The sequence below is a fragment of the Schistocerca nitens genome, chromosome 2 (genome assembly GCF_023898315.1).
Source record: "Schistocerca nitens isolate TAMUIC-IGC-003100 chromosome 2, iqSchNite1.1, whole genome shotgun sequence".
NCBI lineage: Eukaryota > Metazoa > Arthropoda > Insecta > Orthoptera > Acrididae > Schistocerca > Schistocerca nitens.
In genome coordinates, this window is record NC_064615.1 from 454,390,151 (window position 1) to 454,406,478 (window position 16,328).

Below are 16,328 nucleotides of genomic sequence, written 5' to 3' on the forward strand. Positions count from 1 at the left end.
GTATCTTTCTGTTTCATGTGTTTGTTTAATGTGTGAGCATCTGATACTAATCACACTCCACCAGTAACTTTGTTCACTATCAATAATGGATTATTGTATACAATTACACTGTGTTCAGTGATCCTATTTTCGATCATTTTGTGTATCTCTTTATGTGCCTCTTTTTGTAAACTCATAGGAATAGCAGCTGACTTACAGAAAATGTCCTCTTGCCTTGTCATATGATTCCTGCTTTTGTTCTCTGTCAGAATATCTGATTCACAAGACTTCAGATGTAAACTTCTTGGATTTCAGGCATTTTATCTACAGTATTCTCAACTATTACTGTTTTAGCAGTAGCTCCCTGTTGTATCTTGGCTACCTCTTTTAAATCCTGGCTCATTTCTTTTGTTTTATTCTTCAGTAGTACATTATAAGAAATAGTTCTGCTCCTCCATGATACTCTGTTAGTGTCAAAATTGAGTGACACTTTATGTTGTGACAACCAATCAAGTTCTAGTAATAAATGCAAATTTGAATTTGGAGCAATTAATAAAGATTGGTAAAAAACATAACCATTCACTGTTATTGGTGCTCTTGTTCCTATTTTTATAGGCTTACCTTTACTTCCCATTTTGTCTATTACATAAACACCATTCACTGGCAGTGCTGGACATTTCCATTTACTACAAATCAAGGACATAAATTCCTGCAAAATTATTGATATCTCATTGCCTGGATCTACACGAATATCTGCGTTCATTTCAATTTTTTTCCACAATTATAGATTTTAATTGTTCCTTCTCTACTGATGTTTCTTCTTGTAGTGGCCAATCACAGGTGGTAATTGTATGCATGTGGTATCATGAAAATTGTTTCCAGTGCTGGAACGATTGTTGGAAGTAAATTTCATTGACTATTTGTTTGTTCAGTTGTTTCCCTTACTGTAATAGTGCTTTTGGCCGTACAAAATTTCCTTTCATCTGGGAGGATAATGATTTCCTTCATTATTCTCTGATGCATCGCTACCCCATGGAAATAGCACGTCCTTTTTGTGTTTAAATGATCTAACAACTCGGTATATGTTAACAACATTTACCCATCCTTGATGCCAGACTTCTTTATGTACATGTTAGGCTAATCGTCTTGCCAATATTTTAACTAAATGTCCTTCTTCTATTTTATTGTCTAAATATTTGGCCTGTGTAAAGTTCCATCTACATACTTCTTGTAGGGAACCCTACTGTTGTTATAATTTAGGATCAAGTACGTCAAGTGTTAATTTTTCCTGCATGCTATCTGGCCAATATTTCCTCTTGAAACTACTTTCGAAATCTTCTCAAGAGTTGAAGTCTACAGAATGGGCACTGTCCCATTCTGCTGCATCTCCAGTTAAATAGCCTAATGCAAAATCTATTTTTTGTGAATCTTCCCACTTACTTGGTAATTATCTAGAAAATGCTCGTAACAAACAAGCGGGATGTACTTCCCCCTTCGGTTTCAACTTGGGAAATTGCTTGGATAAATTTAAATCTGATTCTAATTGGAATTCATCCAACAATTCTTTAGACAAGCCTCCATTAGCATTGTTCCCTCTTTTTTCAAGGTCTGATTGCGTTTTCTCTAAAGCATCCCATAATTTTCAAAATTCTTCTCGTTGTTGTGCAGTACTAGCCACAGAAGTAGTATGTCCACAAGAAGATTCCACAGCGTCCCATACTTTTCACTCTACAAAACCTTGCAGTCATTTCTGTAAACTGGTTAATGTAGTATGTGGATTCTTTCTTGTGTCTTTGAGATTTCATTTCTTACTGCTTAGAAATTTTCTTTGACACCTGTAAAATGACCTACAGGTTTAGTAGTCAGTACAGTATCTACTGTTGCTGGTAGAATTTTGGTTATTTTCTAAAGAATCTGCTCTTTTTTTCTTGTGTGGTTACTTGAGACAGAAATTCTGTTTTAATGGTTTTCTCAACTTTCTTATGTATGAGGTCTGTCTAAAATGTATTCGACCTTCGATTTTCCCATGCAAAATAGAGACGATAGCGTGGCATGACTATACACAGTAAAAGAAGAGACCTTTATGCACATGTGTGAATTTTGTCCCCGGCTTCCAGCGCGTCAGTCACTGCCTGCCGGTCACTGAGTGAGGTGCTACAAGACGTGTTCGTCGGATTAATGATTCTCTCAAGATGACTGAACGTGTTGAGCAAAGATACTGCGTCAAATTTTGTCAAAAGCTTGGTGATTCTCAATGCAAAACAATTTGTAAGATTCAGCACGTGTTTGGAGAAGATTCGATGGGTGTAACACAAATTAAGGAGTGGTTCAACCAATTCAAAAATGGCCGCACATCAGCGGAGAGTGACCTGTGTTCTGGCAGGCCCCAAACTCCCAAACTGCTTGGAGTGCAGCTGTCGTTGAGAGAGTGCAAAATTCGGTGATGGCTGATTGTCGTTTGGCCATGTGGGAGGTTGCCCAAGAGGTTGAAGTGAGTATAAAGATTCTGCACATGCAATTTTGCATGATGATTTGAACATGCACTGAGTGGCTGTGAAATTCGCGCCCAAATTGTAGTCACCGGAACAAAAAGACCTCCGTTTTGACATTGCAGAGGACCTTCTGGATACCAACATTGATCCTGGGTTTCTGAACACTGTGATAACTGGAGATGAGTCATGGTTGTATGAGTACCACCAGGAAACAAAAAGACAGTCGTCACAATGGAAGCATCTAGAGTCTCCAAGGCTGAAGAAAGTGCAGCAGGTGCGAAGCAAAATCAAGGTGATGCTGACTGTCTTCTTTGATGTCCATGGAATTGTGTATCACGAATACGCACCGGAAGGACAAACAGTGTCAAAGGAGTACTGTCGAGATGTTCTCCGGAGACTCCATGATGCACTTCGGCACAAGAGACCAGACATGTGGACAGCGAAAAACTAGCAATTGCATCACAACAACGCCCCCACACATTCATCCCACTTGATCCAAAATTTCTTGGCCAAACATGGAATTACAGCCTATTCTCGAGACGTGGGTCCTTGCGACTTCTGGTTGTTTCCAAAATTGAAGATGCCACTGAAAGGATCCCATTTTGAGAGTAGAGAAGAGATAATGCGGAACACAATGATGGAGCTGAACACCATTCCAGAAGAAGACTTCCAGAGGTGTTTCTGGCAGTGGGAGGATCAGTGGGCTAAGTGTGTGCAAGCACAAGGGGCTTACTTTGAAGGTGATTAGGGTCCAACCCTGTCACGTATTAGAAATATTTTTTCTGGCCAAAGGTTGGATACTTTTTAGACAGGTCGTGTATATTTTCCTCTAAATGCTTAATATATCATTCTTGTAGTCAGTTTAGTGTTTGTAATCTCTTATCATTATCTTCTAATGTGTTCATAAGGCTAGTTGTTAATTCCTGAAACCCTTCAGGCATTTCTGATGGTTCTATAGATTCCATTGTTTTTGCTTCCATTGCATGCATAACTATTGGCAAAATAAAATCTATTATAATTTACCAATAACTGAAACAGATTTATGACATGAAATCTCACTATGTCACTTGTCACAAAGTTTCACCACCAGTAATGTAGAAATAAAATGCTGCCGCCAGGTTGGTGAAGAGATGCCTTAGTCTCAAAATGTATACCAGCTCATAACCAGACATCTAATTACCAAATTGACTATCTTCTTTTCCAATCCCACTGAGAATTTATTTTTACGTTGCGAAGTATGTAAGATGTGCTCGATATTTGTGATGCATGTACTACATTTTAGTAATTCTGGCTGGTCTTTATAAGTTCCCAGCACTATTGCATCCTTTAAATTATAGATAACTTCTTTAAATATTATTTCAAAATAATTTTAAATAATTTATTTTCAATAATGCCTTGAAAGTTGTATCACAATGTATCGTGTGCAGTGTATAAGTTATCTTGTTGATCTGTTGTGCTCGTAGCAAGATCTCATTTCTTCTTAATATTTTGTTAAAGTCTCTTCAGAACTTGTTCAATCTTCATTTTAAATTTTCTTCACTACTTTGAACTACTGAAATAATCCATTTACTTCTTTCTTCAGTGATTCTTCTATATCTGAACCACTCGATTCAAATAAACAGCAGATCCATTTCACAATAACATTCTGAAAGATGACAATCAAGTAACTTAGCATACAGTGGAGCTTTTCAAGCAGTGTCTACCATCAAATTCAGTTCAAAACAGTCATTATTTGTTCTGACCCTTGACAACGTTGGTGACCCTCTTGCCCTAAGGAGTTCACTGCACCTTCCATACGTACCATCAAACCACCATGCATCATCCACAGCCAGTGGCCCCCTTTTTTTTATTTCATTCTGAATTTTGGCTGCTGCATGTCCAAATTTTGTCCACATGATATGCATATACAGATATGAGGGTGCATACAGTGGATGTTTTTTTTATTTTTCTTAATATACCAAGTTAACATAGAACATGACCACCTTTGGCTACTGTACCACAGTGGAACATGATGTTCTCATGAACATCACGTTACTCTACAAACTGTTGCAGTAATAACAGTAGATTTATGTCAGCGGAATCATTAGTTCATTCTTCAGGATAGAAGGATGGAAATCATAATTCTAAAAGTTAGTCGTACACTTTCATATGTGTCTGTGAGCAGTACTAAATATTTTGCCTCCTGGCGAGCAGTTCTATCTCATAATTTTCTAGTTTTCTTGAGTGAATTTTAATTTTCATGCAAGTGACAACCGTATCTGACAGATGATTTACAAGACAACCAAGAGAATAACTGTTGCCACCACTACAAAAAAATATAATGCACCATCAGTTCATGGAATCAGTATTCAGCATTGACATAGTTCTGTTGTCATTACTGCAACAGGTTCATAGCCAACTTGCCCCAGGGAATAACAGCAATTCTTCACCATCCATACATGAATGTGGTATTTACTATTCCAAATAAAACTGATCTACACAGAATACTAAGGAAAGTATTTTGAACTCCAAAACTGTGTTTAACCACCTCTTCACTAAGACTGTCTCCCTAGTAACATTTATCTAGGTTGTATACTATAATAACTATTTTATGCACCAATAAAAAAATTAGTCATCTATCAGACATCAACTTTGGGACACTGGCAGGGTTTATATACGTATAGTCAGGTTTTCTTTGGGTTTTATGAAAGGTATTTAATAATGTTCTGCTACAGTAGCTGTTGAAGGCTAAAATAAAGATGGGGGTTTTAGCTATTTGATTGACTGATACTTCCAAAATGTGACAGTACTACCCATGACTTGTATTTATGAGATACACACTTTAAATAAATTATCTCTTGTATGTTGATGGGCTACATTCTAAACAAGGACAACCACTTTGGTGTTAAGAGTGAAATTTGATGGATTTGTACCCAGTGATTTTTCCATTAGTAATACTCTGACTACTAATCTGAAAGATAAGGTTGTTTATTGGTGGGTGATCTATTCACTCTTGAGACTTTTTATTTCCATCCAAGCAACTTACCTCCAGAGTCTTTTTGAAGAGTTTAATGTATACTCTGGGCCATAGTACTCTACTTACCTTTACCAAGGAATGATGTAACTGGTTATTTTGTTGATTTTCAAAAGTTATGGATATCAATCACAAGGTATTCAACATAAGCGCTGTAAAAATAATTTTGATTTCATCTTCACCAATATTGTGCCATTTTTGCCAAGTATAGTAATTCCATGGTTCCAATTTTTCTTATCCTGTATTCATTGTTCTTCCTTTGGATATCACCAAATCTAGATCATAGTATTACATTAATGTAATTAAAGGGACTTATCCCCAATATTTGTAATGCAATATGAATAAAGGATTTTTTAATATAGACTATTATGGTATTTTATGTATTTTTATATAAAAAAACCACAAAGTTCAATCTTCAAAAGTAATAAATTGTTTTTGAATGGAAATAACACACATTCTTGTTAGAAGTGTTGCAAGAATATAATTTTAGTAAGTTTTGGTAAAGATAATCATGTTACTTAAGAGAAAATGACACTGGTCACATTTTACTCACTTGTATAACTAAAGGTAAAATACACTACTGGCCATTAAAATTGCTACACCATGAAGATAACGTGCTACAGACACGAACTTTAAACGACAGGAAGAAGATGCTGTGATATGCAAATGATTAGCTTTTCAGAGCATTCACACAAGGCTGGCGCCGGTGGCGACACCTACAACGTGCTGACATGAGGAAAGTTTCCAACCGATTTCTCATACACAAACAGCAGTTCACCGGCATTGACTGGTGAAACATTGTTGTGATGCCTCGTGTAAGGATGAGAAATCCGTACCATCACATTTCCGACTTTGATAAAGGTCAGATTGTAGCCTATCGCGATTGCGGTTTATCGTATAGTGGCATTGCTGCTCGCGTTGGTCTAGACCCAATGACTGTTAGCAGAATATGGAACTGGTGGGTTGAGGAGGGTAATATGGAACGCCGTGCTGGATACCAATGGCCTCATATCACTAGCAGTCGAGATGACAGGCATCTTATCTGCATGGCTGTAATGGATCGTGCAGCCACGTCTCAATCCCTGAGTCAACAGATGGGGCGTTTGCAAGACAACAACCATCTGCACGAACAGTTTGATCACGTTTGCAGCAGCATGGACTATCAGCTCGGAGACCATGGCTGCGGTTACCCTTGTTGCTGCATCATAGGCAGGAGCGCCTGCGATGGTGTACTCAATGACGAACCTGGGTGCACGAATGGCAAAACGTCATTTTTTCAGATGATTCCAGGTTCTGTTTACAGCATTATGATGGTCGCATCCATGTTTGGCGACATCGCGGTGAACGCACATTGGAAGTGTGTATTCGTCATCGCCATACTGGCATATTACCCGGCGTGATGGTATGGGGTGCCATTGGTTACATGTCTCAGTCACCTCTTGTTCGCATTGATGGCAGTTTGAACAGTGGACGTTACATTTCAGATGTGTTACGACCCGTGGCTCTACCCTTCATTTGATCCCTGCGAAACCCTACATTTCAGCAGGATAATGCATGGCCACATGTTGCAGGTCTTGTAAGGGTCTTTCTGGATACAGAAAATGTTCGACGGCTGCCCTGGCCACCACATTCTCCAGATCTCTCACCAATTGAAAACGTGTGGTCAATGTTGGACGAGCAACTGGCTTGTCACAATACGCCAGTCACTACTCATGATGAACTGCAGTATCGTGTTTAAGCTGCATGGGCAGCTGTACCTGTACACGCCATCCAAGCTCTGTTAGACTCAATGCCCAGGTGTATTAAGGCCGTTATTACAGCCAAAGATGGTTGTTCTGGATACTGATTTCTCAGGATCTATGCACCAAAATTGCGTGAAAATATAATCACATGTTAGTTCTAGTATAATATATTTGTCCAATGAATACCTGTTTATCATCTGCATTTCTTCTTGGTGTAGCAATTTTAATGGCCAGTGGTGCAGGACCATTATCACTGAACAATATCAGGTTATTCTCATAAGCACCTTTGCTTTACTTGAGCTGTGATTTCGAGAGTGGTCCCATAAGTACCCGACCAAGCAAAGAAAACACAAAAATTTGGGAAAAAAAATGTATTTATTTTCCAACATAATCTCCTTTCAGCTCCATGCACTTTTCCCAGCGATGTTCAATAAGTCTGATGCCTTTTTTACAATGAGAACTGTCTAACTCCTCAAAATAGCCATTAACTGTCAACATCACATCTTCATCTGTTGAAAATCTTCGACCACCAAGCCATTTTTTCAAGTTCGGGAACAGAAAATAATCCGAGGGGGCTAAATCTGGCAAATAGGGTGTATGAGGTAGCAATTCAAACTTTAATTCAAATTCAAACTTTAATTCATTAATTTTCGCCATTGCAATAATGAACTTGTGAGCTGGTGCATTGTCCTGAGGAAACAACACTTTCTTCTTTGCCAAATACAGCCATTTTTGCTTGATTTCTTCACCCAAACATTACAATAAGTTCGCATAATACTTGCCGTTGATAGCTTTTCCTTTTTAAAAATAGTCAATGAAAATTACCAGAGGCGCATCCCAAAAAACTGACACCATGACCTTGCCTGCAGGTGAAACGGTCTTCACCTTCTTTGGAGTTGGTTCTCCAATTTGTGTCCATTGTTTTGATTGTTCTTTTGTCTTGGGAGTGAAGTAGTGCACCCATGTTTCATCCATGGTTATGAAATGGTGCAAAAAATCAGCTTTGTTGCTGAAAACTTCATTAAACGCTCAATTCAAACATCTTCATGACACTGTTTTTGCTCGAGTGTGAGTAAACACGGCACAAACCTTACACAGTTTTCTCATGACCAAATTTTCAGATAATATGTGATTTATCCCACTTTTTGAAATGTCTAATATGTCTGCTAGCCCACGCACTTTCAGTCAATGATCATCCAGTACCGCTTTGTGGATTTTCTTCACCATTTCTGGAGTCGTCACCTCATTTGGTCGACCACTGCAATGCTCATCTTGGCAGCACATATGGCCTCATTTAAATGCAGTTACCCAATATTTTGCTGTTGACAATGAAGTAACAGACTCTCCCAAAGTACAATCTAGCTCAGCTTTAATATTGGTTGCACTGAAGCCTTAAAAAAAAACAAATAAATAAAAAAGTACCACATAATGATAACCATTTGTCTCCATTTTCACAAGTTCACTCACAACGTTCACTATTGATGGCTGCCAAACAAATACTAAACAATGTGACATCTTCAGACTTGAAACATATGCCTCATAGATCGCATACTCTCTAATCCAGAGATATTTTTCAACAATGACTGCCATCTCTTAGTCAGGCCGAGTACTTACAGGACCACCCTTGAATTCAAGTACAGGAAAGTGAACATGTAATAATCACACTGTTTGTTACTCATGTTCTCAGCTTAAGAAATGATGCAGTCATATATGATGCTATTTAATAATACATTAATACCTGACTCTACAATGGAAAGTTCTAGATGGAATGTAACAATATTATGAAAAGGATAGTTGCTACTAACCAATGGCAGATGTGCTGAGTCACAGATAGGCACAATAAAAAAAAAACTGTCATAAAATGAGCTTTCAGCCAACAAGGCCTCTCTCTCTCTCTCTCTCTCTCTCTCTCTCTCTCACACACACACACACACACACACACACACACACACACACACACACACACACATACACATTCACTCAAATGCAACTCGCGCACACATGACTGAAGTTTCTGGTTGCTGAGCACACTGCAAGCAGCTGCCTCACTGAGGCCTTTACAGGCTGTAATTACCCTCCCAACTTTGTACAAAAACAGAACTGCCATGCCTTCTCTTGAGTCACCCACCACCTCCCAAAGTCCCACCGTCTGTCGACAGAGGGGCAATCCCCTCATGACTCAGTACCGCTCAGGACTGGAGCAACTGAATCACCTTCTTCACCAGGATTTTGACCAGTTCTTATCATGCCCTGAAAACAGGAATATCCTACTCACTATCCTTCCCACCCCTCCCACAGTGGTATTCCACTACCCACCGAACCGACACAATATCTCTGTCCATCCCTACACATCTCCTGCTCCCAATCCCTTGCCTCATGGCTCACATCCCTGTGATATACCTCGATGTAAGACCTTCCCCATATATCCTCCCACCACCACCTACTCCAGTTCAGTCACAAGCATCACCTATCCCATTTTAAGACAGCACTATATGTGACACCAGTCATGTGATGTACAAGCTAAGCTGCAAGCACTGTGGTGCATTCTATGTGGGCATGACAACTAACAAGCTGTCTGTCCACCTGCCTGAATGGCCACCAACAAACTGTGGCCAAGAAATAGCTGGACTACCCCATTGCTGAGCATGCTTCCCAACACATTGTTCTTCATTTCAATGACTGCCTCAGAGCCTGTGCCATCTGGATCCTTCCCATCAACACCAACTTTTCTGAATTGTGCAGGTGGGGACTCTCCGTGCAATATATCCTATTCCTGTAACCGTCCTGGCCTCAACCATTGTTAGGAATTGTCCTTACCCTCTAGCCCCTTCCATCACCACACAGTCTCTATTCCACCAATGCACCCACAGTCTTTTTACATCACTCCTTCTCCATTAACCCTGACCTCCGTCTACCCTCCCGACTGCACCTAGCTGACCTACCCTCTCTACACTTGGTCCATGTATGCTCCCACAAGCAGCATTTTACTGTTCCTCACACTAACTTGTTCTCCTTCCCCCTCTCTGCTCTAGCCTCCTCCTTACCCCCACCACCTGGTTACATCTCTCATCACGCGCAGCTGCTGGCAGTGTGGCCTCAACAGCCATAGACTGTCTGCGACTCAGCATTTCTGCTTTATGGTGAGAGCAACTATCCTTTTCATAATATTAATACCTGATTAAAAATTAAGAGGATTTAGTAATCATTGTTTTAATACACAGTTCTTTGTATGTAAAATAAAGACAAATTTGTTTGTTTGAATTATTTTTGTGAGCTTACAACATTACTTTTATCTCATGTTGAAGCATCAGATCTTGAGCAGATGAGCAGGTTCGCTTCAGGAGGTTACTGTGATGAATCAACTATAGTTTTCTTGCAACATCCATGTGTTATTCTGACAGCCCTTGAAGTTCTGGGTTATAAAGTAGTTGCTTCATCCTCTGCCTCTGTTAAGCAAGACTACAATGAGTATATGTGGACTATGAGAAAGGACTTTGCAGAACCAGAGCCTAGTAAGTTGTAAACTATGGCATAATTTTTAATTTAGTTGTTGATCCAAATGCTAAGGCAAATTTTACTTTGTTTTCAAGTAGTTCAGCTTCTTTTACAAAAATGTTGTTGTTTCTTCTGATGGCTATGAAACTGATTTGTGTTTACAGCTGACATAGAAAACAATGTTGTTTCAAATTATCTTGGTATCTACAGTTGTGAAACAAAAATACAATTTTATTTTTAATCACAAGAAACCTGACTTGCACATAGAAGAGCTACGTCTTTTTGTAACAGTGTGGGTGTAGTTAATTATTTTCCAAAGATTACATATTAGTAATGTGTAATATGTTTGTTTCACAAATTTAGCTTATCCACTGTTCAACAGCTGGGCCATTTAAAGTTAAAAGTATAAGACGAGGCTGTTTTAGCATCATGAAGATATCAACAAGCACACATTTAACAGCCCAGTCATCAAAATGATGTGTATAAAAAGGGAATCAACAATTCAGCTGAATACCAAACAGCACACCATTATTCAGTCAAATTGAAAAAATCTGAGAGATCCCAAATGTAGCGAGATAATTGCTGGGTATAGTCTTTGTGGTAATTATTGTATGTATTTGGGGATGGGGCCTCTGAGTTTTAGGCTGTGTTCCAAAAACTTTATTTCTCTTGTGTTTTACTTTGCAGACAGCTTCAAAGCTTTTTAATTTTATTTACAGAGGAGTTTGTATAGTGCTTAAACAAAGGCTGCTCATGGAGTGTTTCACATGATATCGTCTTTTGGGAGGAAGGAACATTTTGATTTTCACTACATCCAAAATATTTATAGTTCAATTTTATGTCCCCAAAATGATAGTGCCTTTAGACAAGTCTGATTTCCTCTTTGCCATTTTCCTTTCTTCCCATGTTTCATTCCACAGTCACCTGTGGTTCAGAGATCAGGTAGAAATAATTTTTTATTTGTAAAATATTAATACAGTCGGTAATAAAATGTAGACATGTTTCTCAGTTTTTGCCTGCTTGAAACAGTAGTGAACTGATGTTCATACATTGTAGTACAGCAACATTAGTGCTCCTGCCACAGATAAAAAGATAGAAGAAAATGATCTGCCATCTTGTGTCCTATCCACAAGCTTGCTGAAAGGTGTGAGCTGCTTTTCTCATTACACGAAATGAAAAACTGAGTAGCTGTACACCTGCAACATGTTCTTGATTTTAGTTTATCTAAAATTGTAATTTAAATATTTTACTACTTAAGACTGTTGTTAAATGATGGTGCTGCCATTTGAAAAATTACCCAGAGGAGACAGGACATCTGCATATGCAGTGTGTCCCCTGAGGAATAGTCATATTCCGGGATATGACAGGAACTGTGATTTGAAGCAAAAAAGTCTATGGCCTTTAAAATACATAATTTTGATACTGTGAAAGAAATCTCTTCTACTGCAAGATTTTGCTTTCAATATTGTAAGAGGATAAAAAGTCCAGTAAACATGGGCTGTAAAGTGCATACCTTAAGAGTTGTGTGCGGTTATCTATCTCCGCTACTGTGAGAAACATCTCTTCTATTGAACAAGTGTTCATAGCTCTCAATATATGCATTGTAGAGCCTATGTTTACTAGACTGTTTTGCTTCAAATGATTATTCCTGTCATACCCCTCAATACTGACCATTTCCTCATGGGACACCAGCATGTAGAAAAGTACTGTTGGTAGTAAAACCAAAAAGTAATCATCTGTTCTGTTTTCATGGTGGCATATTTTAAACTTTAAGTAGTGTTATCATGACTCAGCAAAAAAAGTAATGGTATACATTTAGTGAAGACAAATCTTTTATATTTTTGAAAGTATCATCATTGTTTGAACTTGTTTCTATGTTTTTGCTAAATCACTTTAGGTAAATGCTGGAATGATGCCTTAAACAAGCCATAAGCTAAATGTTTATGGATAATTTTATGACTACCTTTATGTTGGGCTCCGTCTATAGCCATGACAACATTAATGAAATGTTAAAATCTGCCAGATTGTGAACTGGTGTTGCCAGCTCAAATACCCTTAGTATTAAGTCACTTATCCTGTTGAATATTTTTCAGATCTTTAACTTCCATACATTTAGCTGTTACTATGAAATGCAGAGGCATGACTTCTTCACAATGTTAATTTAAATACACGTTTTGTTGTTCATTGGAAATTCAGCTCTTGTCCATGGTTTTTACTGGTGTACTAGTAATTAATTTATCATCCATGTAAGTGTGTTTTTCCAGTACTTTGTTTCAGAAGACCTAGTATGATTTTTTATTGTATCATTTCTTCCACCAGCTGGAAATGGACATACCACTTTTGCTTCCTAATCAAGTCAATATGCCAGACCTTCCAACTTACTTATATGCTGCAGTCAAAGGATCATTGCATGCTAGTGACTGTTCTGTTTTTGGACTCAACTGTGCTGAGATACAGGCACTAACCAAGCGTTACCAAAATACGTCATCTGAGACCCTTAATGGAGTTATAATCAAAGGTGAGAATGATTTGTATATACTATGTTTCTTAAATCATTAAGTATAATGCAAATATGTGTATCATACTAAATAAAGAAGACATTAAGCAGCACATACATAAATAAATAAATTATATTAGTAGCAGATCTCTCGGGAAAAGAGCTTAGTCTGAGCTCCAACACACAAATTCTCTCTCTGTCTCTCTCTCTCTCTCTCTCTCTCTCTCTCTCTCTCTCTCTCTCTCTCTCTCAGGTGTGACTGGACCCTGTTGGTTCAAGAAAACTTTACAATTCTGTTTCATGGGTTTCTATGCATCTTTCATTATTTCTCATGAATTCTTTCTTTCTTCATTCCATTTTGTGCCTTTTTTCTTAGAGATTTTTGTCATATGACTGCACTTGCCAAATGTCATTTTTTTTTTGTTGGTGTGAAGTTTGTCTAAAACTTCCTTGAAAGTTTTTCAGTCTCTCTCCAGATTTTTTTTTTTTTAATTTTTTGAATGGTATAGCTTTAATTCATTTCGTGTATGTTAAAATTTAGTGGGCAAGTCTTGTTCCTGGGAGTCTGTGAATGTGTACATAAAAACTTTAATATTCTTCTTTGGATGACTGTCAGGAGGTTGGATAATTTTCCTGTTGTTTTCTGGGATCTTATTGTAGTGTGTGTGTGTGTGTGTGTGTGTGTGTGTGTGAGAGAGAGAGAGAGAGAGAGAGAGAGAGAGACTGTGTGTGTGTGTGTGTGTGTGTGTGTGTGTGTGTGTCTGTGTCTGCAGTTTCCATTGTTGATTTTGTCGTCTTCTGTTACTGTCGATACCTCTGACCCATACATAACAACAGGATGACCTAGGGAGTTATACTTTTGCAATTGTCTCTATCATTGTCGTTCCAATTACATTTATTACTTTAGCACTTACATCAACTTCTCTCAGCACTCTGTATAATTCTTATTGATTTATGTCTGATTGTTATTGCTAGCATATACTGTTGTGGTTAGTGGGTTTAATGTAGCTGGAGCAATCAGAGGGGTGGAGGTCAACGTCCAGGAAGGTGCCACATTGGGTTGAGGATGACCAAGTGAAGTGGATGGGAGAGAAGTCATTGAGGTTGTGAAGGATTTAGGATAGGAGAGGATGGCCCATAAACAGGTTGGCACTGGATGGCACATACAGCTGCCCATGGCTGTCCTCTAGATTTTGTTGTGTACTTTCCCTTCAATGGAAAAACTGTTATATGTCAGGATATAGTTGGTAAGGAAAGAGGTAGTGGATTCTGAGTCTGGAGGTCATTGGGAGAGGTAGGGTTCAACAGTGGCAAGGCTGTGGGCATGAGTTACGGTGGTGTATTGGGAAGGGAAATCAACAATGGTAAGTTGGGACCCGGGAGGTAAAGGGGTGGGGATGGTGGTGAGTCTGTGAAGGGGGTAGTTGGTATATTTGATGTGGGAGGCTAGGTTTCAGACAGTTGAAGGCGTTGGTCAACAAGAGTAGAAATGTCTTCAGTGGGAACACAATGCCCAGCTACAATAGGACATTCAGCATTTTTGGGCTTGTGGATTTTGAGGAATATGTAGAAAATGGGTGTGTGTAGTGTCACGAGTGTGAGGAGGAAGATGAACTTGGATGAGAGGTTCTGGGAAGGGCTGGAGGTTTTCTGTTGGGATTGGAGTTTACGTTGGACCTCTGGGATGGGATCACTGTGGCAGAACTTGTCGGCGAAGGAGTCTGACAGTTGGCAGAGGCCTTCTGCAAGGTAGTTACTGTGACACATCATGACAGTGCTGGATTCTTTTGTCTGCAGGAAGGATGATTAAATCAGGACCTGCTTTAAGGTTGTATGTGGTTGTCCTTTCTTTTGCTGAAACATTAGTATTCTGAGGAAGGGACCTAGGGAAGGATGGTAAGGTGAAGTTGGAGGTAAGGAATTCCTGGAAGGAAGGTGACCAGGGGGTGGTTGGTAGGGAGAGGGAGAGTGTCTCAGTTGAATTGTGGTATGAGCTGGGAGAGGGAAGGCTCAGCATTAGGATTAAGTTGGCTTTGGTTGATGAGATTGGTGGAAAACAAGTGTTTCCATTGAAGGGGACAAGAGAAGGAGTGTAGGTCTTTGACAGGTCCAACATGGTTTACCTTGATTGTGGGGCTGAATGTGGGTAGGACTCAAACTTGTGTGGGACTGAGGTTTTTGGTGGAAAGGTTAACAACAGTGTTTTGGGTTTGCTTGGGTTCTAGATCTTGTGGAGTGCTGGGAGGAAGTTTTGGAAGATGTGAAAATTGAAAAGGCCAGCTATGCAGGGTCTGGATGCTATGAAGGATTGACAAGGGGGTTCACTGAGGGGATTTTATTTATTTATTTATTGCAATACATATTCCATAGATCCATTTTTGTATGGTAACGCATGGATGTGGAACGACTCAAATCATTTAATTCATTGTTATGTTTGTTCCCGTGAGGACAATAAACAACGATTAAGAATACAAATTGAAAATAATAATAAAGTAATACAATCAGTGTAGTCTAATTACACTTGCAAAGAGAGGTTAAGACAGAGTAGAAGTTATCATCTTCTTGACTTACAGATCACCAGTTAATCTAATTAAAGCAGCAAGATGTATTGACTCAGGAATACCCAATGATACATGGTAAATAATCTTAGCTACCTGTATCTATGCTATAGAATTGTTCTAGAAAATAGACACTTTCTGCAAGCAAGAACCCCTTAGCTTACTTTTGTATAGTACATTATTACCTTGTATACACTTAATATTACTTGGAAGTGCATTGAAGATTTTTGTGCTTGTGTATTTTACATCTTTTTGTGCCAGAGACAAATTTTTCAGGTCACAGTGTATGTCATATTTTCTCTTTGTGTTATGATTGTATGTTTCGTTCATTTCATTTTGAGGAGGACTGTGAAGCATGAATTTCATGATTGAAAAGAGATATTGTGGAATAGTGGTTAGTATTCCTATTCGCATAAAAGGGTTGTGACATGAGATTCTTGGAGACACTCCATACAAAATTCCAACCTCTTTCTGACTTGCAAAGACTGTTTTTGACAGTGGTGATTTTTCCCCAGAAGATTATTCCAAACACATAAGTGAATGGAAGTAGCA

The 16,328-nt window shown here is 38.7% G+C and overlaps 1 protein-coding gene across 1 annotated transcript in view; it reads left to right on the forward strand.

The window, feature by feature from the left end:
- LOC126236335 (uncharacterized) overlaps window positions 1-13,215 on the forward strand; it is an 86,547-nt gene extending 73,332 nt beyond the window's left edge. The window contains exons 3-4 of the mRNA XM_049945557.1: window positions 10,532-10,738; window positions 13,041-13,215. Of these exons, the coding sequence (XP_049801514.1) occupies window positions 10,532-10,738; window positions 13,041-13,072 (239 nt within the window). The 3' untranslated portion in view covers window positions 13,073-13,215. The remainder of the gene's footprint in view (window positions 1-10,531; window positions 10,739-13,040) is intronic.
- The last annotated feature ends 3,113 nt before the right edge of the window (window positions 13,216-16,328 follow it).